Source organism: Grampus griseus, assembly GCF_964374135.1.
Source record: "Grampus griseus genome assembly, chromosome: X".
NCBI classification, from domain to species: Eukaryota; Metazoa; Chordata; class Mammalia; order Artiodactyla; family Delphinidae; genus Grampus; species Grampus griseus.
The window spans coordinates 20,371,919-20,395,549 of NC_138999.1; the positions used below are offsets into that span (position 1 = coordinate 20,371,919).

The 23,631-nt window shown below is 39.4% G+C and overlaps 3 protein-coding genes across 5 annotated transcripts in view; 1 reads left to right on the forward strand and 2 right to left on the reverse strand.

Annotated features, from left to right (window-relative positions):
- Nucleotides 1-6,849: 6,849 nt before the first annotated feature.
- Nucleotides 6,850-23,631, forward strand: part of ZFX (zinc finger protein X-linked) — a 57,608-nt gene continuing 40,826 nt past the window's right edge. For 2 of the 3 annotated variants that reach the window (XM_082681794.1, XM_082681796.1), the window contains exon 1: nucleotides 7,376-7,490. The gene's annotated coding sequence lies outside the window, so the exon portion shown is untranslated. Of the gene's footprint in view, nucleotides 6,945-7,375; nucleotides 7,491-23,631 lie in introns of those variants that run through there. The other variant, XM_082681795.1, reaches the window with a different exon arrangement.
- On the reverse strand, nucleotides 16,266-16,778 carry LOC309839857 (protein tyrosine phosphatase type IVA 1-like; the record flags this gene model as incomplete). Its single annotated transcript, XM_082681829.1, has 1 exon — nucleotides 16,266-16,778. The coding sequence occupies one exon, from the start codon at nucleotides 16,776-16,778 to the stop codon at nucleotides 16,266-16,268; it is 513 nt and encodes a 170-aa protein (XP_082537955.1).
- On the reverse strand, nucleotides 17,128-17,265 carry LOC309839075 (uncharacterized protein; the record flags this gene model as incomplete). The annotated part of the gene is made up of 1 exon (XM_082680590.1): nucleotides 17,128-17,265. The coding sequence occupies one exon, from the start codon at nucleotides 17,263-17,265 to the stop codon at nucleotides 17,128-17,130; it is 138 nt and encodes a 45-aa protein (XP_082536716.1).

Consider the following 23,631-nt stretch of genomic DNA (forward strand, 5'->3'; position numbering starts at 1 on the left):
GGAGGACGAAGCCCCTGGCTGCAATGAGGCAGCCCCTTTATCCGGAGGGGTCCACGGGGAGATGGGCTTCGGCCATTTCCCGGGCCAGAGCCTCTCTGTCTTTCTAGCAGCAGTGCTGGCAGGTACCTGCCATACACGACTTCTCAGTGACAGACTTCAGGCAGAGTCGGGGGAGGAGCGGCAGCTCTGCAGGATCCCACAGACCACTGCTGCACAGGCCTAGCCTGGGCGCTCAGAGGAAATGCAGAATCTCAGGCCCCATTCAGGACCCACTGCATCACAAGGAGCGTTTCTCACAACATCCCCAGGCGATTTGGTGCCCATTAACCTTTGAGAAGCTCTGCTCCAGAGCACAGGCCACTTTAACCCTTTTGTTCATGATCCTTTTGTTTTTGTTTTTTTGGTCTACTCACAAAGTCATTCTTTACAGCAAGAACCTTCCGGGACTTTATCACCAGACCAGATCACATCATGTTCTCTTTATTGCTTACTTCACCTTCATGTGAATTTTCCCTTAATGTAATGTTATTATCATAAAGTGGGGGCTCCAGTGCCAGGGACTAGGAGTCTTATATGCACGGTCCACACTTCACTGAAACTTTAACTTTACTAGGTCAGATTCCTGCTGTGTCCTTGGCTCGCCTCACCTTTTGGAGAATTACGAAACTTTCCACATTTCTGCCAGATGCTTCTTCCTGTTTTGTTCTCAATTTGGGCTGTTTGTTTCTATTTGCTTGATGTCTGTATGCAAAAACAATCAAAAAACATTTGTGGTTCATGTAAACACAGAGCACAATTCAAATTTGTTCCATATGAGATTCTCTGAAGAAGAATTCTTATGTCCGTAGTTGGTGAGAATATTTTTGCTTTAAACTTAAGGTTGAATGATCGTTTCTTTTAGCATATTTATTTAATGTATTTTGGGGTGAAAAGTAATTATGTCATTAAAAAGGAGTCTTTGTTCAAAATGTGGAAGGTTTTTCAAGAGCTGCTTTAACAAATGTTGCTAGCTGAAAGGTCATTCTGTAAGATAGTTACGTTCTTGGCAAAAATTTAAAAGCATGAGCACATCAACAGTTGGCGAAGGAATGGGGAACTGGGAATTCTCTTCTGCTGGAGGGAATGTATATTAGTACAGTCATTTTGGAAAGTAATATTGAAAATGTACCATATCCAGCAATTTTATTTCTTTATACTCCAAGAGAAACTCTTATAAATGTGGGCAAAGAGGCACTTACCAGGATATACTAGTATTTCTTAAAGTACTGTTGGTGTGTGGGCTTGGTTAAATTGCAGATTCCTCAGCCCTATACTGTACCTACTAAAAACCAGAATTTCTAGGAATTGAGGCCCAGGAATTTTCACCTTTAGCAAGGTGTTGTTCCCTTCCAAAATTGAAAAACATTGCTGTTTTCATAATGTTGTTCTAATTTTATTTATTTTATTGCTTAATTATGCTGTTTTGAAAATAAGTGGTGTTATATGGTCCACAGAAAAGTGAGAAAGGAAGCAACTAATATCTGTAATGCTTGCCTTACTCCAAAGATTCTTTGAAATTTGAAGATAATTTTTGCTTTGTATGTTTATTTGTTTGTGTTTTAAACTTACTATGGAAAATTTCAAATATATACACAAAGAGAAGAATGCATCAAGCCCCCATGTGCCCATCCTACAGCGTCAACAACTGTCTGCTCAAGGGCAATCTTCTTTCATTCATATCCCCCACCCACTTAACCCTCAACCTCTTTCCCGCCCCCAGCCTCCCAGATTAGCTTGAAGGCCATCTATCCTAGTGTATCATTTTATCTGTAAATATTTTGATAATATATCTCTAAAAGATAAGGGCTCAAAGATATAATCACACCATCTTCACACTTAAACCAGATTAACAATAATTTGTTTATATCAGCGTTTATCCAGTTAGTGTTGATAGCAATCCAGTCAGTGTTCACATTTTTCTGATTGTCTCATTTTTTTTATACTTATTTGTTTGACTCAAGTTTAAAATAGAGTTCATATACTTCAATTGATTGATATATTTTTTATGTCTTTTCTCATCTGTTGGTTTTCCCTCCAATGTTTTTTTCCTTATAATTTATTTGTTGAAGAAAGAAGATCCCATAGTGTTTCCCACCATCTAGATTCTGTCGATTACATTTCCTGTTGTTTCATTGGTAAGTTTCTCTGTCCTTACATTTCCTGTAAATTGGCAAAGAGCTAGGGCGTTGATCAGGTTCAGGTTTGATTTTTTTGGCCAGTACATTGTGTACTTCAATTATGAGGCATATGTCTGGTTGTCACTCTGGTTAGCAGCTATTGATGATTGTTGCTTAGATCCGTTGATTTATTAGCGGTTGCAAAATGGTGATATTCTATCAAGCCTTCTTCATGTATTAGTAGGAATACTTCTATTAAAAGAATATTCCTTTCATCAACTATTTGTTTAACCTGAGGTATAGTTCATACAGGATAAGTACTACTTGATCTTACCCTTTACTAGTTTTCAAAATAATGGTTGGTTCTCTAGTATTCTCCAAAGGTGATCATTTTTTAGATATCAAGATATAATGCGGGGAGGTAGGGAGGTGGGAGGGGGGACAAAAAAAAGATATAAGGCACATGCTATAAAAGTCACCCTTTTAAAGTATATGTTTCACTAGTTTCTTATATACTCACAAAGCCGTGCAACCATCACCACTAGTTGATCATTTTTATTTACTTATTTTTAAATTTTTATTATAGTTTTAAAATATTTATTTATTTAGGCTGCTCCAGGTCTTAGTTGTGGCACGCGGGATCTTTGTTGCCGCAGGAAGGATCTTTAGTTGCAGCCTGCATGCGGGATCTAGTTCCCCAACCAGGAATCAAACCTGGGCCCCCTGCACTGGGAGCGCAGAGTCTTATACACTGCGCCAGCAGGGAAGTCCCTAGTTGATCATTTTTATTTGTTTTTTTTCTTTGTTTGTTTGTTTTGTTGGGTTTTTTTTTTTGCGGTACGCGGGTCTCTCAGTGTTGTGGCCTCTTCCGTTGCGGAGCACAGGCTCCGGACGCGCAGGCTCAGCGGCCATGGCTCACGGGCCCAGCCTATCCGCGGCATGTGGGATCTCCTGGACCGGGGCATGAACCCATGTCCCCTGCATCGGCAGGCCGACTCTCAACCACTGCGCCACCAGGGAAGCCCCCTAGTTGATCATTTTTAAAAGCCTCATTATAAACTCAGGAGCATACTTAATGTGTTTTGATCCATAGCAATTATTCTTTTAACATTCAAATTTTTTCATCTTTAGCCAACTGGAGCCTCTTTAAACTGGCTCCTGAGACCTTTTGACACTTTTTCTTTTCTTTCTGTTATGAGGAGATATTCCTGGTGCATCTTGTACTTTTCTGCTCCAGCCCAGGAATCACAGGAACCCTGATTCCTTTAGTGGAAAATTGTATATAGAGGTCCCAATCTGGGTGCCTGGTGTGCTCATTATTACTGGTTATTCTAGACCTCATATATTGATTTTCACCTCTTTAGTGGAGAGCTAATTTGTTTGCTGTGTCCTGTGATTTATAATCCATGAAGTAGAATTTAGCTATTGGTGATTTTCAGGAATTAAACAATGTCTTATTCAACTGATGATTCGTGTGAAAAGTACTGTTCAAAAACCACCTAATTGTCAGTCATTGTTTATTTTAAAATTATTTCCCTTGGGGAGTGTGTGTGTGGTTTAAAGACTCAGAGTAAAAATTCTTACTTGGCATTAATTATAGTCAGCTGAATTCCAACATGATGCAACTTGCTCATGTTAAGATAAGTATCAAGTACCAGATAAATGGTAAATTTTTATAGGGCATGCTTAGTTCAATAAAACTATGGTCTCTCTAGGGGAAAGTAAATATTTTTTTAACCTTTGGGATATAATGTAATGAATTACCACAACTTTATTCAAGAAGGTCTATATTTCTCATAAGCTAATAATTTATTGTTTCTTATTTGGATTTCCATCAGTCAGTGATGAGGAATGAAAAGCAACAGCTTCTTTTATTCTTTTTTTAACAGCTTCTTTTCTGAATAATCTTTTCCTGGAAAAATGATTGAAAGGCCTTGTATTATTCCTGGCTCAAGGACCTATAAACATGTTAGGGATTTTTAGTTAAGTTATTAAAACACTGTCAAAACCTTGAGTAGTTGCTTTTAACTATCTAATATACATTAACAGCTCTGAAGGAACAAATAAATTTTAGCACATAACCAAAATCCCTTTCGCTGCTTTGAAACCATCTATTTTGTATTCACAGCATATGCCTTTGAAATGTTCTGCTCTCAATCTCCCTAAATAAAATTTCACTTTATTGTGTGTTTATTTAGGTGAGAAAATGAAAGCACTTAAGAATGTTTGTATTCGGCCATACACAGCCTCCTTATCCTGAGTTCCCCAAGGGCAAGCACCACATCTTTTTACTCCCTCTGCTCAGAATTCTCTAGGTCCCTAATACTAAAACAAGAGAAGTATCAATGCAAGAGAGGCTGCAGTAGGTCCTTTAAGTGCAAGGTGTCAGGGGCTTAATCACTTAGCGCTTGATTACCAAATGCTTTCAGTGATTTTAGGTCTCTTCAAGGTCCTACTGTGAATATTTTCACAACCTATATTGTGTTTTATTACATCGAACAATTCCTGATCTCTGCTGTTCACACTTCCTTTGAGCCTTCACTTCTATCACACAGGAATTTTATATTAAATGTAATTCCAGTAAAATGATTTTTATCATACACTGTTTTTTACAGCCTTCCATAAATGGATTTGAAGTACAAATTATTTTCCCTTTTATAAAACGCAAAAAAAAGTATAGCTGACCTCATCTGTACAGTCATCTATAGAATAATCTTTGTTGGACTCCAGTAATGGTTTATTTAATATAATTAATAGAACTAGGCCATCCTTTCCTTTTTTCCCATCAAAGTTAAGTCTCTTTATGGATGAAAAGTAATGGCAAAAGGCTCTTTAAAAGTATCGATACCTAAACTACTTCTGGTTTTGTAAATTGAGCAAACATCTTTTTTGTTTATGTTCCTTGACACTTTTTTCTTAAGTGCTAGTGGACTTAGAAGTATTTGATGGTAATTATGGAAGAACTAACAAGAATGCTGACATTAGGTTGTGTTCATGTTGCTTACAGTTACATGGTTGATGAGACCCCGTCCTTGACATGCCATAGCATTAAAAGGAAGCCCTTGGAAAGTACTTAAACGCTGGTTATCAATATTTTGAAATCACATTAGTGTAGGTATACAAGCTATTTCTCTTTTTTTTACTTGAAAAAATATTAGTTTTATTTACCTTTCTGTGAATAGTCTATATCACAGCCCAGTGGAATTTTCTATAAATGATGAAGACATGTTATTTATCATTTAATTGCTTGAAAAAAATCAAGGTTAAAGCCTTGAGAGGAAATTTACCATCAAGTACTTTCTCAGAGATTACTTCTTTTTTTACTACATTTAAAAATTTATTTATTTATGGCTGCATTGGGTCTTCGTTGTTGTGCGCGGGCTTCTTCTAGTTGCGGCGAGCGGGGGCTACTCTTCGTTGCGGTGCGCGGGCTTCTCATTGCGGTGGCTTCTCTTGTTGCGGAGCACGGGCTCTAGGCGCGCGGGCTTCAGTAGTTGTGCCTCGCGGGCTTTAGAGCGCAGGCTCAGTAGTGGTGGCGCACGGGCTTAGTTGCTTCGAGGCATGTGTGATCTTCCCGGACCAGTGTTCAAACCCGTGTCCCCTGCATTGGCAGGCGGATTCTTAACCACTGGACCACCAGGGAAGTCCCTCAGAGATAATTTCTTACTGTACCTTTGCTTTTCCTTTTTGAAAGCAATTTTATAATTGTAAGAGGTCTGAGGGAAAGGACAACTCGCATTCTGGGAGTTTTAAAAAAGTTATGACAGGAAACTAAAATACAAGGCCTCTGTATTTGAAGAGATTTCACACCAATATGCTATTTGCCTTATAACTTTTGTTTTATTTACTCTTTAGAAGTATACTTACCGGACTCCCCTGGTGGTCCAGTGGTTAAGACTCCGAGCTTCCAATGCAGGGGGTGTGGGTTTGATCCCTGATGGGGGAACTAAGATCCCACATGCCGCGCAGTGCGGCCAAAGAATTAAAAAAAAAGAAATATCTTTATCTAACATTTAGTGAATTAAACGAAGAAATAAAGCATATCAGATTCGGATTAATGTAAAGGCTACATCATTTAACGTTTAACTAGTAAGTTTTAAACATAATTTGGGTTCCAAGTTCAGTATGGAAAGAGCATAAAAATTTCAGTAACGAAAATGCAAAATACACATTTTTGGGGTTGATAAATGTTTTATTTACTCAAATACATATTTTTCTTTCTCTCCTAAGTCTTTTTAAACTTTGAAAGACTTAAGTAGTTTGTAAAAAACACCCAAATCCCAATTCTGCTCCTCCCTCTGTATTTATTAAAGAATGTGAAAAATTCATTATTTATGAAACAATCACACAAGACATATTTCATAGACTCTCCTACTTTGAAACACGGTTATAGAGAAAATATACACTAAAACTTCGTGTTCATTGCAATGTGCGAAACCAGTTTCAAAACGTAACCCTTATTTTTTCCGCCGTAAACTAATAAAATCAATTAGGTTCTCTGATTTAACGCTTATTTAGAAAAAAAATTAAACGGTTTGGTAGGTGCTCTAGGATAACCCTTCTCCCCCTCCTTTTGCCCACGCACCCATTTAGACTGGCAAGCCTATTTTCATTTTATTTCAAAGATTTTTTTTTTTTTTAAGCGAAGGCAGGGGACGGCGGGGGTTGCTAAATTTATCTTCTTCTCCAGCCACGGGGATGAAGAAAACACATTTACTGCGGGCGGGGGTCTGAGGGCCTGCAAACAACTCGAGCAGGCGCCTCGGCCAGGACTGGCGCGGAGAGGCGGTAGGTCTCCGGGGAGGGCCCGGGGGGCGGCCGCGGCCCACGGGAGATGGTGGGGGGCGGCCGGGCCGGGTGCGGGCCGCCTGCCTCTCTGCGGGGTCGGCGGACCACGGCCCCGCGCGGGCTTTACGGCCGAGGCGGCGGCAGCGGCGCGTGTGTAGCGGCGGCGGGCGGGAGCGCGGAGGAGGTGGAAAGAAGGGGGGCGCTGTCACGGAAACTCCGGCCGCCGGAGACCCCGCCGCAGCGAGGCCACTGGGCTCCCCGGTTGCAGGGCGTGAGCACGCCGACCGGAGCACCAGGGAGACACACCGGGCGAAGGAGGGGGCCTATGTACCCTTCCGCATTTTCCTGGGTCTCTCTCCCGGGCGGTGACGTGACGTGCTGACGGCGGGCCCGTGCCGGGGAGCTGGGCCGCTTTTTGTCAGCTCCGAGCTCGGCCCCTCCTCCCTCCCTCCGCCCGCCCCACCAGCCGGAGCCCGGCCCAGTGCTCCAGAGAAAGGCCGGCCTGCAGCACCCGCCACCGTCGCCGACCGCCCGCACGCCCGTCCGGTGAGTTCCGGGCGCCGCCGCGGCCGCGGGGCCTAGCGCGCGCGCAGGGGCCTGGTCCCGGCCTGGTCGGCGGCCCGCGTGGCGCCCTTCCGCGCTAGGCCGGGCGGTGTGGCGCGCGGCGCCGAGCAGGCCCCAAGGAGGCCGCAGTTAGGCCCGGGGAGGAGCCCGGCTGCCCCGAGCGGCGGCGAAGCCGCGCTCCGCAAACGGGCGGGGGTTGGGGGAGGGTCGGCCGGTGGCCCGGGACGCGGCCGAGGGGCCCCGGGTCGGTGCCGCGGCCGGCCCGGGGCACTGCGCGGGGGCGAGGCCTGGCAAGGAGGCGAAGGCTGCAGGCGTGAGGTGAAGGCCGCAGGCCGGCCGGGCCGATTTTCGCTATGTAAATATCGGTGAGGGGGGGAGGGACGGGGGACAAGATGGCGGCGGCTCGGCGCCTGCTGCAGGGGACGATTGAGGGGGTTGCTGGGAGGGGGAGCCGCCATCTTGAAGGCGGCGTCTGAAGAGAAAATTCCGCTACAGCCCGTAAGGGGGGGTCGGAGAGCGGGCGGCGGCGGTGGCGGCGGCTCCGGTGACGGGTCCCGGAGGCCCGGCACGGCAGCGTGTGCGCGCGGAGGGGCGTGCTCGCTCCCCACAGCGGCCATTGCCCTCGCCGCCATGAAGTGCGCTCGGGCTGTAGGCGCTCGGCGGCAGCGCCACCTTCCTGCCCTGCCTACCGCAGCACCCGTGACTAGCTGCTGCTTCCGCTGCATTTTAGTCGAGCTGCCGCAGGCGGCCTTCGTCGGCTCTCAGGCGCTGGGGCAATCTCGTTACTCAGCGTCCCCGGCCCCGCGCCTTTCCCCCGCGCTTGTTACAGGTCACTTGAGGGTCCGCCGAGGCATGTGGACTCACCACGGCAAGTGGGACCCCAAGACATTTTATTTTTACCTCAGCAAAGTCACACGTGAATTAGAGTGCTTTAGATGCGGTTGTTTTCCAACAGCCACTGCCTTTTCGAGTAAAGAAAGAAAGAAAAATTTTTAAATGGATAGGAAAGAAGTTCTCACTCTTTCACGTAGTAAGGGGAAAAGTGCAAATTGCACAGCACGGAAACGGAGAAGTAAAAATTTTACTGAGTCGTTTGAATTTCATTAATTTGGAAACAACTTTCTAGAAAAGGTGCATTTAAGCTATTAGCGATCTGTTGGTAGTATTTACTTTTTTTCAGGAGTAAGAAAAGGGCAGAAGGTTTTATTTTCTTATTGAAGGACAACGTAATGTGATGCAGTATTTATTGTTCCTGTACCTGGTATGGTATTTAGTTTCTCTATTTGCTTTGAAAAATTCTAAGGTGGAATTCCACTCCTTAAAGTAGTTTTGATTGCATACTACACTACTCTGAACTCGGTGCTAGGTGCTACGAAAGATCAAAAGGTTCTTGTAATGCAGACGGTGGCTCCAAGAAGTTCGTTGTTCAGAGGCAGATGAGATGAGGTGAAATGCACTGAAGTGCTGCCGGGAAGGTACAGCCAATTATTGGGGTTTCAGAGGAAGACGAGGTTAGGTGACATTTCAGAAGGTTACTGAAGGATGGGTAGGACTTTATTAGACTGAGGTGGAGGTGGGGAAAGGGCATTTCAAGGGTGAAGCTTCTTCAGAAAACAGCAAGTATGTGTACTTTGGCTGGAGTAGACGGTGTAGGTAGGGGAGTGGTGGCTAAATAAGGTGGATGGAGCTTGTTTTCCAGGTGGAGGGGCTTATACTCAATGGGGGAGGCCAGGGAGCCCTCAAGTAGTAGAGTGATGACACACCTGAGCCCGGCTTTATAGTCACTTAGCCCTTCCATTGGCCTAGGAAGTTTCAAAGTTGAGAGAGAGAGTAACAACCAGTGTGTCACTGCAGGAATGATTATCAAGAATGTGCAGAAGTTCAGACAATTTTGCTACTTTTTCAACAATCCACATCTAGTAGGCAGCTGCTCCTTTCTTCTGTCCTAATTTCTCACTCCAAGTAACTTTTTGCTCAAGAGTTATTATAATCTCTGTAGTCAACAAATGGGGAGGGGTTTCTAGCTTTTCATTTACCGTGGTTGAAAATTACAGGACGAGTGCTGTGGGTTACTTCACGAAAATGAGGAATGAGCCTGTAAGTATCTCCATGGTAATTTTTAAACAGGTCAGTTTTGAAAAGTAGAAGAGCGATGATTAAGAAGGCAGCAGCCTTCAGGTGGTCTTTTTGGAATCCCTGTTTTTCCATGTGGTAAGAGGAACCACCTTTTTGATTAAGAGGGTAATAACTAAGGCTGTTTACTAAGCTAAGCCTTCTCATGTTTTGATTAATATTTGAACTATTCTCGATGCACATTTTGGGAATGTGTTTCCTAGAATTTTATGATACGTAAGTTTATAGGTAGCATAAGTATTCAGCAGAAAGTTGTTTCAGTTTTTCTGTTTTTCCTGAACTGCAGCAGGTCAGAGCAGTGATTGCTCCGTGAGGGGAAGGGAATGAACTGAATATTCTCATGTTTATCTTAAAGGGCTATGGTTTAGAAAAGTTTGAGACACAGTGCGTTCTAGGAGGCTGACTAGAAGCAAGTTGCTAAAGCACTCTGTGGTCCTTGAGATGGTAAAGGTAAACGCAAACTTGAAAGAACCAGTTGCTTTATGTCTTGACAGGTGGGAAAGACATAGAATTCTAAAAGAGAATTGTATTGCTGCACACGCAGTGCAGCGGCAGTACATGTTCCAGTACAGCAAGAGTGGATGATTAAGATTAAGAGTTGGACTTCAGTCGTATAGTTAAGACAGGAGTGTATGGTTTGGAAGGATTTCTGTCGGAAACAGTTAAAGTGCTTTTTGCCTGAAAGGGTGGTCTGGAAAACTGGTGGAACAACAACTGTCTTGGATAAATGAGGTGTTGGTTTTTAACTTGTGTATCTTCCAGATAGATGCAAGTTTCCTTTTTTAAAAACATGCTCACAATGCATTGAAGAAAAACTTTTTTCCATATTGCTTTTTGTAAATGCTTCCTCTCTCAACCTACCTGGACTTGTATCGCCACTTATGACCTTGTTTGTACTATTTGTGTTTATGCACACTGGCAATTCCAAACTTTTTCTTTTTTACTCTTAAACTCCTCAACCTGTCCTTGAAACCCCTCAGCCTCAGCAGAGATTACCTAATCTTTTACTTAAGTCAGAAAGATAGACAGCCATCTGATCTAAGCAATTGAATTTCCTTCCTTCCACTTCATATTCTTCCTTTGTCTCTCCCTAGGCTGTCCTCCTGTTCTTCACTTGTGGGAAGAATTGGCCTCCTTCAGGCCCAGATGCTCTGCCTGTGGGATCCACTGGTCCCAAAGGATGGAGCTCTGTCAGTGTGATTCTGCCACTTGCATCATTGCCCTCTAACTCTGCTGATGCCTTTTCCTCTCCTTATAAACATTCCTAGGTTTGCTCATCTTACAAAAACCTCAGCTGTCTTATCTCTCCTTTCACCAGCGTTTTCATTTCTTTTCATTCCACTTTTCCTAGATCCGCTGTTTCCCAAATTGGGAGACTTCTACAGCATGTCAGCAGGTGTGTTATATAAAAGTGTTCTTTGTTTCAGAAACTCTATACTTTCTCTGCCTTCTGTTATGGGATTTTCCTCAAGGTCAGTTGTCTATCCTGTTCTCTTGAATCTTCTTGCTTGGTTTTGGTGCCCTTTACCATGCCCATGCTCTCTAGTTTCTCTAGCATTGCCTACTGACCACCTCCTTTCAGGTGTCTTACTGTCTCAACATGGCTGAAACCAAATTTATCTGGAACATAGTAGATGCCCAGTACTATTTATTGGGAAAAAAACTTTTTTTTTAAACGCAGAGCCCCTAAAACAGCTCCTGCTTCTAGCTTTCTTTCTGTTTATGGCACCATCATTTTTCCAGGCTCATTCTTCTGTCTCATATAACAATGTAGGTATGTTTTAATATAGCATTTAACCTTTTATATTTTAGCTGTGTATTTGTATTTTTGTTATCTTTTCTAAACTCTGGATGTAGAGACAGGTTCTCATTTATCCTTGTCCCAGAGCATTACCTGGTACATGGTAATGACAGTAATCTAAAAGCAATTCTCTCAATTTTGGGGTGCAGAGAATTTTGTGTAGTTGAATCGTTTTCAACTATTCAAGCATCTGTCTAGTCACTGTATCCTTTGAGCAAGGGGTGTGTGTGGTAAGGCATATGCCACATAAGCTGAGTAGACCCTGCCCCCAGCGCTTAAGCTTGGGGTTAATATGGCCAGTGTATACTTAGTCCTGTCAAATTAGTTTTCCAAAGAACTTTTTATAAAATCCAGGAATCTTGTAACTATATTTTACTCAAAGGGAGGTGACATTTTAAGGAAGCTACGTGGCCTTGAAGAATACAGCCATTAGGATTGAAAAAATATTTAAAATTATGAAATATTTCAGAATTACTGAAAAGCAGGTATCGCCCAGATTTAACAGATATTAATATTTTATTACATATTTGCTTCATAACTTTTTGTGTATTTAAAGAAAGAAAACTTCACAGATTGAAGAGTGCCTCCCTATCCCATTCCTGTCTTTTCTTTGCCAGAAATAACCACTGTCCTAATATGTATGTACCACAAACAATGTCAAGTACTGCTTTATGTGTTTTAACTTTACATAAATGGTATCATACTCTGTTTATCATTTTATATATATATTTTTTCACTTAGCAATGTGTTTTTGAGATTTATTTATGTTGTATGTAGATCTAGTTTAGCAGTTCTCAAGAGTGTGCTCCAGGAATTCCCAGGGATCCCTGATATTATTCCAGCCTCATTCTTTTGTACACTGCACAAGTACTGTACAGAGCCTCCACGAAATGTGATGTCATGATAGATTGAACACAGACGCAGTTACGGGAATCCAGCTGTCCTCTATTAAGCCTGTCCTTGAAGAGATTTGCAGAAATGTAAAACAGTGCTACTCCTTTCACAATTTTTTGTTTTGAAAAATAGTTATTTTAAAATGTTCATGTTTATATACAGTGGGTTTATTTTTTATGAATACTTTTAAGGTGTCTCAGATTTAATTTCTAATATAAACATCTCTAGATAGAACCCACATAAACAAAAACTCTTTGAGGTCCTCAATTTTTGAGTGTAAAGAGGTCCTGAGTCCAAGAAGTTTGAAAACTACTGATCTGGTTCATTCATTTTACTTGTATTTTAATGTATAAATATACTGTGGTTTATTTATCTATTCTTAGGGAGGGGCCATTAGGTTGTTAGCAGTTTTCTGCAATTTCAGATAGTGTTGTTGTGAGCATCCTTATATGGGGTTCTTCTCTCTTGGGATTATAGAAGTAGAGTTGCTACATTCAAGAGTCTGTGCATTTGTCAACTTTACTGGGAATTGCCAAATGTCAAATTGTGTTCCATTCGACACGCCCATCAGCTGTGTATGAGCCTCTGTTTCTCCAGACCACTGCCAAAAGATTAGACTTTACAGTTTTTTCCAATCTTTTAGGTATAAATGGTATCTCATTGCTGTTTTCCTTTTGCATTTCTTAGATTACTCGTGTTGTTGAGCCTTTTTTCCCACGTATTATTAGCCATTTGAGTTTTCTATGACTTGCTTGTGCCTATCCTTGGTCCATTTTTTATTGGACTGTTGCCTTTTTCTCATTGGTTTATGGTTATTTTTATATTCTGAATTCTAATGGCCTGTAGTTTTATACACTGAAAATACCATTTCCTAGTCTGTGGCTTATTCTTTAGCTTTGTTTATGGAATATTTTTTTGTGTAGGACTTTTTAATGTGAAAGTAGTCAGTTTCCTCAGTTCTTTTTCATTTATGGTTTATGTTTTCTTGTATCTGCAAGAAATTATTCTCCTGCCCCAAGGTCATAATGATACTGTGCTTTTTCATATTTAGGTCATTAATTCATCTGGAATTTTTTTCTCTATTGTGTGATGTATGGATCTGATTTTATCTTTATTTATTTATTTATTTTTTAAAGAAGATGTTGGGAGCCTCCCTGGTGGCTCAGTGGTTGAGAGTCCGCCTGCCGATGCAGGGGATACGGGTTCGTGCCCCAGTCTGGGAAGATCCCACATGCCGTGGAGCGGCTGAGCCCATGAGCCATGGCCGCTGAGCCTGCGCATCCGGAGCCTGTGCTCCGCAACGGGAGAGGCCACAACAGTGAGAGACTCGCGTACCACAAAAAAAATAAAAAATAAAAAAATAATGAAGATGTTGGGGGTAGTTTATTGATTTATTAATTTTTTTTTTTGCTGTGTTGGGTCTTCGTTTCTCTGCAAGGGCTTTCTCTAGTTGTGGCAAGCGGGGGCCACTCTTCATCGCAGTGCGCGGGCGTCTCACTGTCGTGGCCTCTCTTGTTGCAGAGCACAGGCTCCAGACGCGCAGGCTTAGTAGTTGTGGCTCATGGGCCTAGTTGCTCTGCGGCATGTGGGATCCTCAGAGACCAGGGCTCGAACCCGTGTCCCCTGCATTAGCAGAGAGATTCTCAACCACTGTGCCACCAGGAAAGCCCCCTGATTTTATCTTTTTAATATGAATTTGCCAAGTAGTTCAGCCTTTCTCCTCACTAATTTGTAATGCAACTTGTGAAGTTTATCGTATTCTCACATATATACATCTGTTTCTACTTTCTTCTGATTTCATGGGTCTGTTTGACTATATACCTATACCACTCTGATTTAACAGTGATAGCTTTATAGTTAAATCTTAATAAGTGTTTTGTTTCTTTGGAGTTTTAAAGCTATTTTCCTTCCTTTGTTTATTTTTGGGTCAGTTTGTTGGTTTCTATGAAAAACTGTTGGATTTTTATTGTATTTGCATCATATTTATAGAATAATATGTAGATACTTATAGATGTATGCTAAGTAGTGGAGCTGGGGTCTGAATCTGGGCATATTCTACTGCTTTTCATAAAGCTCTTGCACAACTTTTGTTAGATTTTTTGCTAGAAAAAAATTTGTATAATTTTTGTTATTGTGAATAGGATTTTCTTTTAGATACTGTTTCTGTATTCATCATGTAAGCTTGCTGAACTTTCGTATTACCATATTTCATAGATTCTGAAGGACATCCCGCCCCCATTTTAATATGACAGAGGTTCATACAGATCTTTGTTTGATGGTGTCCTATAATCAGTGTTGTCCAGGTAGCAGTCATGATGTAGTTATTGTTTTTACATGCACATACTTGGTCAAGACTCTTCATTTTGTCATCACTTAAATGAGTATGTGCATTGTTGTGTTTTAATTTCACACCCAACAATACAACTGAAGGCAGAAGGAATTGTGAGGTGGGTGTCTTACTGGAAAGAAAATCACATAGATAATTATGGAGCATTTTAAGAAATGCTGCATCAGCAGCACTCTTGTTGGTAGAGAACAGTATTGTTAGGAAAGATTGAATAGCTTTGAGTAGAAAAGCATTCCATAGTAGGACCCTGAATGTGAAGTTTTAGGAGTACTCTACCGATTTCTTTCTTTCTTTTTCTTTTTTTTTTTTTTTTTGCATTTCATCATTTATTTAATGTTTAAGCTCTCACACTAGATTTTTACAAGCTGGTGAACACTGACAAATTATTTCCCCCACAGAACTATAACCACATGTTCGCAGACAGTATAAATGTATGGTTGAGCTAATGTTAATACACATCACCATTTTATCAATTACATAATAAAACAAATTGTCAATTATCCAAATATTAAGTTACACAGCTCAAAAGGCATATAAAATATTAAATGTCTGCTCAATTCATTAGCAGAAACCCTTTTTTTTTTTTCCAAGAGAGGTTGGGAATCACACTTCAAACAAAAATAAAATGGTAAACAACTTCAGATAAGTTTGAAAAAAATTACAAGAATTTCAGAAATTTTATGATTAAGAATTGTTTTAGCTACAATAACAAAGTATTTCCACCTTTTAAAAAATATTTACTAAGTTAAAGCACATATTCTACATGTTCTGCACAAGACAAAGGCAACATTTTACTAAAAATATTTAATAGCCCCCTCCCATTCTTTTTTCAGGCCCTCCCTGTAGATTGTACCCCAAAGTGCAAACACTGAAATTAACTGTAAGGCTTTTTTGTCTGGAGACATTAAAGACATGTGCTTCTTTTACAATGTAGATTTTCAAAATGGAGGTCTTCTATAACAGCACAAAATGAGATTTATAGAAAGACATTAAATAATCACTGTAAGACTTGGTTAATTACAAAAAACTAAAATAAGCAAATCTGATGTATACTGGTATGAATGTGGAAGACCTAAACATATTGTGAGCAAATAACATTATAGGCCCTACTTTCTATGTTTGAAATGATGGAAGGAATAAACCACATAAGATCCAGAGTTTTCTTAGTTCCTGGGATTTTAGTTCTATGTGATACTAAAAATATATAAGTATTGTGCTGGGTATTTCGGCACCTAGTCTTTCTAAATTTCTTATATATTGGTAAGATTCTGGCATGGAAACAGATTTAAAGACATGACTCAATACTGCATGATTTCAGAAAAGGTCAATTGGTACAAACAATAATAAGCACATTTTAAATGCTGAACAGCAAGAATCCTTTGCTGTGTGTCCAAGGAGGTTGATCATAACCCAGACACAGAAGTTGCAATTCTGCCAGGCTTGTGGCCTGGTAAAACTGCTTTTCGACACTCCTGTGGAAGCTTCATCAGACTTCATGAAGCCATCGTGCTGGCTAACATGTACAACAAATTCCGTCCTGTCTAGGTTCCACTTCCAAGCAATGGCATCAGGCACCCCAGTTTTATTGAAAGCAACAGTTGTTCCTATGACCATTGGAGTTTTTGAAGCGCAGCCGCATTTTAGGACGATACTTCTCCAAATACAAAAGTTGCTTGCTGTTGAAAGCTCCACGCTGCTTTTGTCTTATCAACTGTACTGCATCTTCATATTTCATTCCACCTTCAATTAATGCTAGGGCGACAAGCACTGGACCTCTCCCAAGGCCTGCAACACAATGAACGGCAATACAACAACCAGGATCTTCGTGGAAGTTAATTGTCACGAGACTTAACCAATCATCAACAGTCTGGTTAAATGGTGGTGCGCCATCATGAAAAGGCCAATCGAGAACATGGATGCCTTCTTTCTCCGCAAGAGTAGTGTCATAAGTTGCTTCACATATTCTTGCTGTTGTGGTAACTCCATACTTCTTAAGTTCCTCTATAAATTTGTTCAAGGTCGCATTGGTTGGATTAAGAAATCTCATGTTCTTATAAGTGACTTCCACAGGAGCTGGGTGGTTCATTCGAGCCATGTTAATTTAGTTAAAAAAACACTCAATAGGTTTATGAAAGAATTTAAAAACTTGAATACAGGAATGATGCAAAGAAACTGAGTACTTCAATATACTCCACTTGAAATTCTCAGTGCTTTTGAGTATGAAGTTGAGAGTAATGGGAAATGAAATGAACCTCCTAACAAGAAGCAGCAATTCTTCAATTCAGTGATACTGAGGCAATAGAAAGGAAGTGCACTGAGCTTTACCCCATGCAGGTCAGAACTCTTGTAAAAAATGCTCTGTGGATTTCAGTTCAACACTTCTGTGTCCAGGTTAACCACTCTTATGGGGGCTTCTTGGTAGAGTAGTAATGAATTTCTACAGTTCATTTGTCTGCACGGAAGTTGTGCTGTGCCTGGCAGTAATCTCCACTGCCCTTCAGAAACTCCATAAATGTATGACCAAGAACAACACCACAGAACTGAGGAATATGTCTACTCATCGAAGATTGTGGCCTAATCATACAGCCGGTCCTGAGGTGGCGGTAGTGGCAGGGCCAGGGCGGCAGCTTCACGGGCAGCCGTGGGGTCACCGGACTCCCAGTTTCTTTTGCTTCTATATTTTCTTCTATATATCCACAGGATATGATGAAAATATGTCTAAATAAGTCTAAAAGAATTGTCTTGATAAATCTAAAATGAAATTTCTAGATAATAAAGTATAGCATCGGTTTAACTGGCAGGATATTTTTCTTAGATGTAGGTAAAACAAGGATGCATCTTAAAATTGGCAGTATTTTTAGATTCAATGAAATGTGGGAGTAACAGATTATTACAGTTTATAATTCTTGTATTTTCTAAATAGGTGTGTGTGAGTAAAGATGTTTTATTTCTTCTTTTCCATTCCTTTTTGCCTCCTCTTTCTTTTTTGTTTGTTTTCTTTTTCTTCTACTTCATTGACTAATGCCTCTAGCACAGAGTTGCATGAAAGCATTGATAACAGGCATCACTGTCCACGTGCTTTAATGGAGTGCTTCTAATATTTTACCATTAAGGATGATATTTTCGTGTTTTTTGTTTTGGAGGGAGGAGATATTTATTAATGTTCTCTTTTACTTAGCATTTTAGAGTTTTCGTTGATTTTTTTAATGTTTTTGCAGCATCTATTCGTGTGATGAATTGTATTCATAGATTTTGTATTTTAAACTGTCTTTGGAGTCCCTGGATATTTGCATCCTTTTGCTATTGCCATGTACTTTTTCTTTTTATGCTAACTTCTTAAGATGTGTTGCGGAATAATTCTTCTCCTTTGAAACAAGTTGTATTTCATAGATATGATCTGTTTCTGGAAACTTATATAAGTCATCTGTGAAACTGTCTTTGATGTCTTTTTTAGTGAGTTGTTTTTTGATTAATAGTTTGTTTCATGGTGATAAGTATTTTTGGCTTTTCTCAAGTTGTTGTTATTTATACAAAATGAACAGTATTCTAGAAAAATATAAAAATTCAGATATATTGGTATAAAATATAGGCTTCTCTAATGACTTTAAAATGTCTAATTTCATTAATTTGTTCCTTTTTTTTCTGATGAGTACTGCCAATAACTTGCCTATATTAAGGCTTTTCAAATAGTTCTTTTTATTGACCATTTCTGTTTCTGCTCCATATGGTTAATATTTCTTTCTATTTTATTTGCATTTTTTCAGACATTTAAAAAATTTAAGTTGGAAGTTTAGCTCATTAGTTTTAACATGTTTATTGGAGTATAATTGCTTTACAATGGTGTGTTAGTTTCTGCTGTATAACAAAGTGAATCAGCTATACATATACATATATCCCCATATCTCTTCCCTCTTGCATCTCCCTCCCTCCCACCCTCCCTATCCCACCCCTCTAGGTGGTCACAAAGCACCGAGCTGATCTCCGTGTGCTTTGTGGCTGCTTCCCACTAGCTATCGGTTTTACATTTGGTAGTGTATATATGTCCATGCCACTCTCACTTCGTCCCAGCTTACCCTTCCCCCTCCCTGTGTCCTCAGGTCCATTCTCTACATCTGCGTCTTTATTCCTGTCCTGCCCCTAGGTTCTTCAGAACCAATTTTTTTCTTTTTAGATTTCATATATATGTGTTAGCATGTGGTATTTGTTTTTCTCTTTCTGACTTCACTCTGTATGACAGACTCTAGGTCTATCCACCTCACTACAAATAACTCAATTTCATTTCCTTTTATGGCTGGGTGATATTCCATTGCATATATGTGCCACATCTTCTTTATCCATTCATCTGTCAGTGGACACTTAGGTTGCTTCTGTGTCCTGGCTATTGTAAATAGTTTAGCTCATTAGTTTTTAATCTCTACTCTTACATGCTTTTAAAACTATAAAATTTCCTCTGAACTGTAACTGGTACTATGAATTTTATGTGAATTGATTTTTTATTATTTAGTTCTAAATATATTGGGTTTTTATAATTTTCCTATTGCCCATTGAATTATTGAGACTTTTCCAATTCAAGGAAATTTTTTTTGGGGGGTGTTATTACCTCAGTGACATTTACTTCTAATTTTACTACATTATATTTGGGGGACATTGATTAATAATTTGTATTTCTCTATATTAACAACAAACAACGTGAAAATAAAATTTAAAAGCCAGTACAGTTGATTGATTGTTTTATATTTTGTTTTAAAAGCTAGTAGTACAATTTATAGTAAGATCAGTGAACATCCAGTACCTTGAAATAAACCCAACAAAGCTTACTAAGACCTTTAGTGAAAGCATTACTGAGAGAAATGAAAGACCTCATAAATGGGGAGAGATACGATGTTCATGGATAAGAAGTATCAGTGTTATAAACATGTCAGTTTTCAACGAAGTCCCAATCAAAACCCCAACAGGCTTTGCTTTTTTTTTTTTTAAAGAAGAGCACCTTTATTTATTGGATACTTATTCTGTGCCAGTCCTGATGCTATATTCTTGACATATCTAACTCGTTTCGTGCTCCTCACTGCCTTAAGTGGGAAGTACTATTCTTTTTTTTTTTTTTTTTAATAAACCAGTTCTCAGATTTATATGGAAATGCAAAGGGCCTGGAATAGCAAAGGCAGTCTTGAAAAAAAAAGTTGGAAAACTTACACTACCATATATTAAAGCTTATTATAAAGATGCAGTGATTAAAATAGTGGGTGCAAGGCCAGATTGATCAATGCAACAGAATAGTGTCTGAGAGTAGACCTACATATATAAGGTCAATTGATTCACAACAAAAGTGTGTTGGGATTTTGATTGAATGTAGAGGCTAATTAAGAGAGAATTAATACTACTGATCCAATATATTCAAGAGCAAGATTGATTTCTGTGTATATTTGTATTAAAAAAATCCCACTTAGAGTTTTCAGTTACTCTTACTAATGGTATTTTACATTTTTAAGTGTTACATAAGAAAGCTTTTGTCTTTAAAATAAAAAGCTTTTGCCATCAAGTATATTAATTTTAAACCAGCACATTTTATGAATTCATTCTGATATTAAGATTTTAGTTGATTCTCTTGAATTTCCTGCATAAGTCATATATAAATAAATATAATTTCTTTCAAATAATAATTATATCTTGCATTTCATTATCTTATCTAATTGCATTGCCTATCAGTTCAGTTCCCATACAATCTTAAATAATAATAGTGTTAGTGGGCATCCTTGTCTTAAGTTTGGCTTTAAAAGAAATACTTTCAGTGTTTCACCTTAGTTTTAATACATGTCTTTTTGTTATAAAGTGATACTGATATCATTCTCCTATCTAAAAATACATGTTGTAACATGAACTAGTTTAAGATTTGCATGTGTAGTTTTTAAACCAGCTTTACTGAGAGGAAGTTGTTACAAAATTCACCCTTCAAAAGTGTACAATTCAGTGGGATTTCTTTTGGTAGATTCAGAGTTGTGCTACCATCACCAGTAATTTTAGAACATTTTTATCCCCCCAGAAGGAAACCCTGTACCCAATTAGCAATCACCTCCCACCCCCAGCCCCGGACAGTCTACCTTCTGTCTGTATGGATTTGCCTATTCTTCATGTTTCATATTAATGGAGTCCTGTAATATGTGGCTTTTTGCATCTGGCTTCTTAGCATAAGGTTTTCAAGGGTCATCTATGTGATAGCATGTACTAAGGTTTCATTCCTATTTATTGTACTTTTTCTAACTGTTAAAAAACATGTCTTTCTCTTCCAATTTGACTAGTTTAAGTAAAAAAAAAAGATGTTGAATCTCAACTTTTCAGCATCTGTTGAGGCACATCAGGATTTTCCTTTTTTGACCTGTTAATTCGGGCCATTATTTGGTTCCATCCTTGAATTCTAGAATAACCATACTTTGTCAAGGTGTCCGTGTGTGTATGCGCATGCACGTGTGCGCGCGCCTGTGTGTCTATATATATATTATATGATGGATCACATTTGCAAAAACTTGACTTTGGATTCATAATTAACCATGTTTGTAGTTTGGTTACATTATTTTTGTTAGGTTTTTTAAAAAACGGTAAATTAGTTTTTTTATTTTAAGTTTTGAATTTTATTTTGTTTTTCTACAGCACGTTCTTATTACTTATCTGTTTTATACATATTAGTGTATATATGTCAATCCCAATCTCCCAATTCATCCCACCAGTACTACCACCCCCCTGCCACTTTCCCCGCTTGGTGTCCATACGTTTGTTTTCTACATCTGTGTGTCTGTTTCTGCCCTGCAAACCGGTTCATCTGTACCATTTTTCTAGGTTCCACATATATGCGTTAATATACGATATTTGTTTTTCTCTTTCTGACTTGCTTCACTGTGTATGACAGTCTCTAGATCCATCCACGTTTCTACAAATGACCCAATTTCGTTTCTTTTTATGGCTGGGTAATTTTCCATTGTATATATGTACCACATCTTTATCCATTCGTCTGTCGATGGGCATTTAGGTTGCTGCCATGACCTGGCTATTGTAAATAGTGCTGCAGTGAACATTGGGGTGCATGTGTCTTTTTGAATTATGGTTCTCTGGGTATATGCCCAGTACTGGGATTGCTGGGTCATATGGTAATTCTATTTTTAGTTTTTTAAGGAACCTCCATACTGTTCTCCATAGTGGCTGTATCAATTTACATTCCCACCAACAGTGCAAGAGGGTTCCCTTTTCTCCACACCCTCTCCAGCATTTGTTGTTTGTAGATTTTCTGATGATGCCCATTCTACTTGGTGTGAGATGATCCCTCATTGTAATTTTGATTTGCACTTCTCTAATAATTAGTGATGTTGAGCAGCTTTTCATGTGCTTCTTGGCCACTGTATGTCTTCTTTGAAGAAATGTCTACTTAGGTCTTCTGCCCATTTTTGGATTGGGTTGTTTGTTTTTTTAATATTGAGCTGCATGAGCTGTTTATATATTTTGGAGATTAATCCTTTGTCCGTTGATTCATTGGCAAATATTTTCTCCCATTCTGAGGGTTGTCTTTTTGTCTTGTTTGTAGTTTCCTTTGCTTTGCAGAAGCTTTAAAGTTTCATTAGGTCCCATTTGTTTATTTTTATTTCCATTACTCTAGGAGGTGGATCAAAAAAGATCTTGCTGTGATTTATGTCAAAGAGTGTTCTTCCTGTGTTTTCCTCTAAGAGTTTTACAGTGTCTGGTCTTACATTTAGGTCTCTAATCCATTTGGAGTTTTTGTGTATGGTGTTAGGGAGTGGTCTAATTTCATTCTTTTACACGTAGCTGTCCAGTTTTCCCAACTCCACTTATTGAAGAGACTGTCTTTTCTCCATTGTATATCTTTGCCTCCTTTGTCATAGATTAGTTAACCATAGGTGTGTGGGTTTATCTCTGGGCTTTCTATCCTGTTCCATTGATCTATATTTCTGTTTTTGTGCCAGTACAATGTTGTCTTGATTACTGTAGCTTTGTAGTATAGTCTGAAGTCACAAGTCTGACTCCTCCAGCTCCATTTTTTTCCCTCAAGACTGCTTTGGCTATTCGGGGTCTTTTGTGTCTCCATACAGATTTTAAGATTTTTTGTTCTAGTTCTGTTAAAAAATGCCATTGGTAATTTGATAGAGATTGCATTGAATCTGTAGATTGCTTTGGGTAGTATAGTCATTTTCACAAGATTGATTCTTCCCATCCAAGAACATGGTATATCTCTCCATCTGTTTGTATCATCTTTAATTTCATTCATGAGTGTCTTATACTTTTCTGCATACAGGTCTTTTGTCTCCCTAGGTAGGTTTATTCCTAGGTATTTTATTGTTTTTGTTGCAATGGTGAATGGGATTGTTTTCTTAATTGCTCTTTCTGATCTTTCGTTGTTAGTGTATAGGAATGCAAGAGATTTCTGTGCATTAATTTTGTATCCTGCAACTTTACCATATTCATTGATTAGCTCTAGTAGTTTTCTGGTAGCATCTTTAGGATTCTCTATGTATAGTATCATGTCATCTGCAAACAGTGACAGTTTTACTTTTTCTTTCCCAATATGTATTCCTTTTTCTTCTCTGATTGCCGTGGCTAGGACTTCCAAAAATATGTTGAATAATAGTGGCGAGAGTGGACATCCTTGTCTTGTTCCTGATCTTAGAGGAAATGCCTTCAGTTTTTCACCATTGGGAATGATGTTTGCTGTGGGTTTGTCGTATATGCCTTTATTATGTTGAGGTAGGTTCCTTCTATTCCCACTTTCTGGAGAGTTTTTTTAATCATAAATGGGTGTTGAATTTTGTCAAAAGCTTTTTCTGCATCTATTGAGATGATCATATGGTTTTTCCTTTTCAATTTGTTAGTATGGTATATCACATTGATTGATTTGCGTATATTGAAGAATCCTTGCATCCCTGGGATAAATCCCACTTGATCATGGT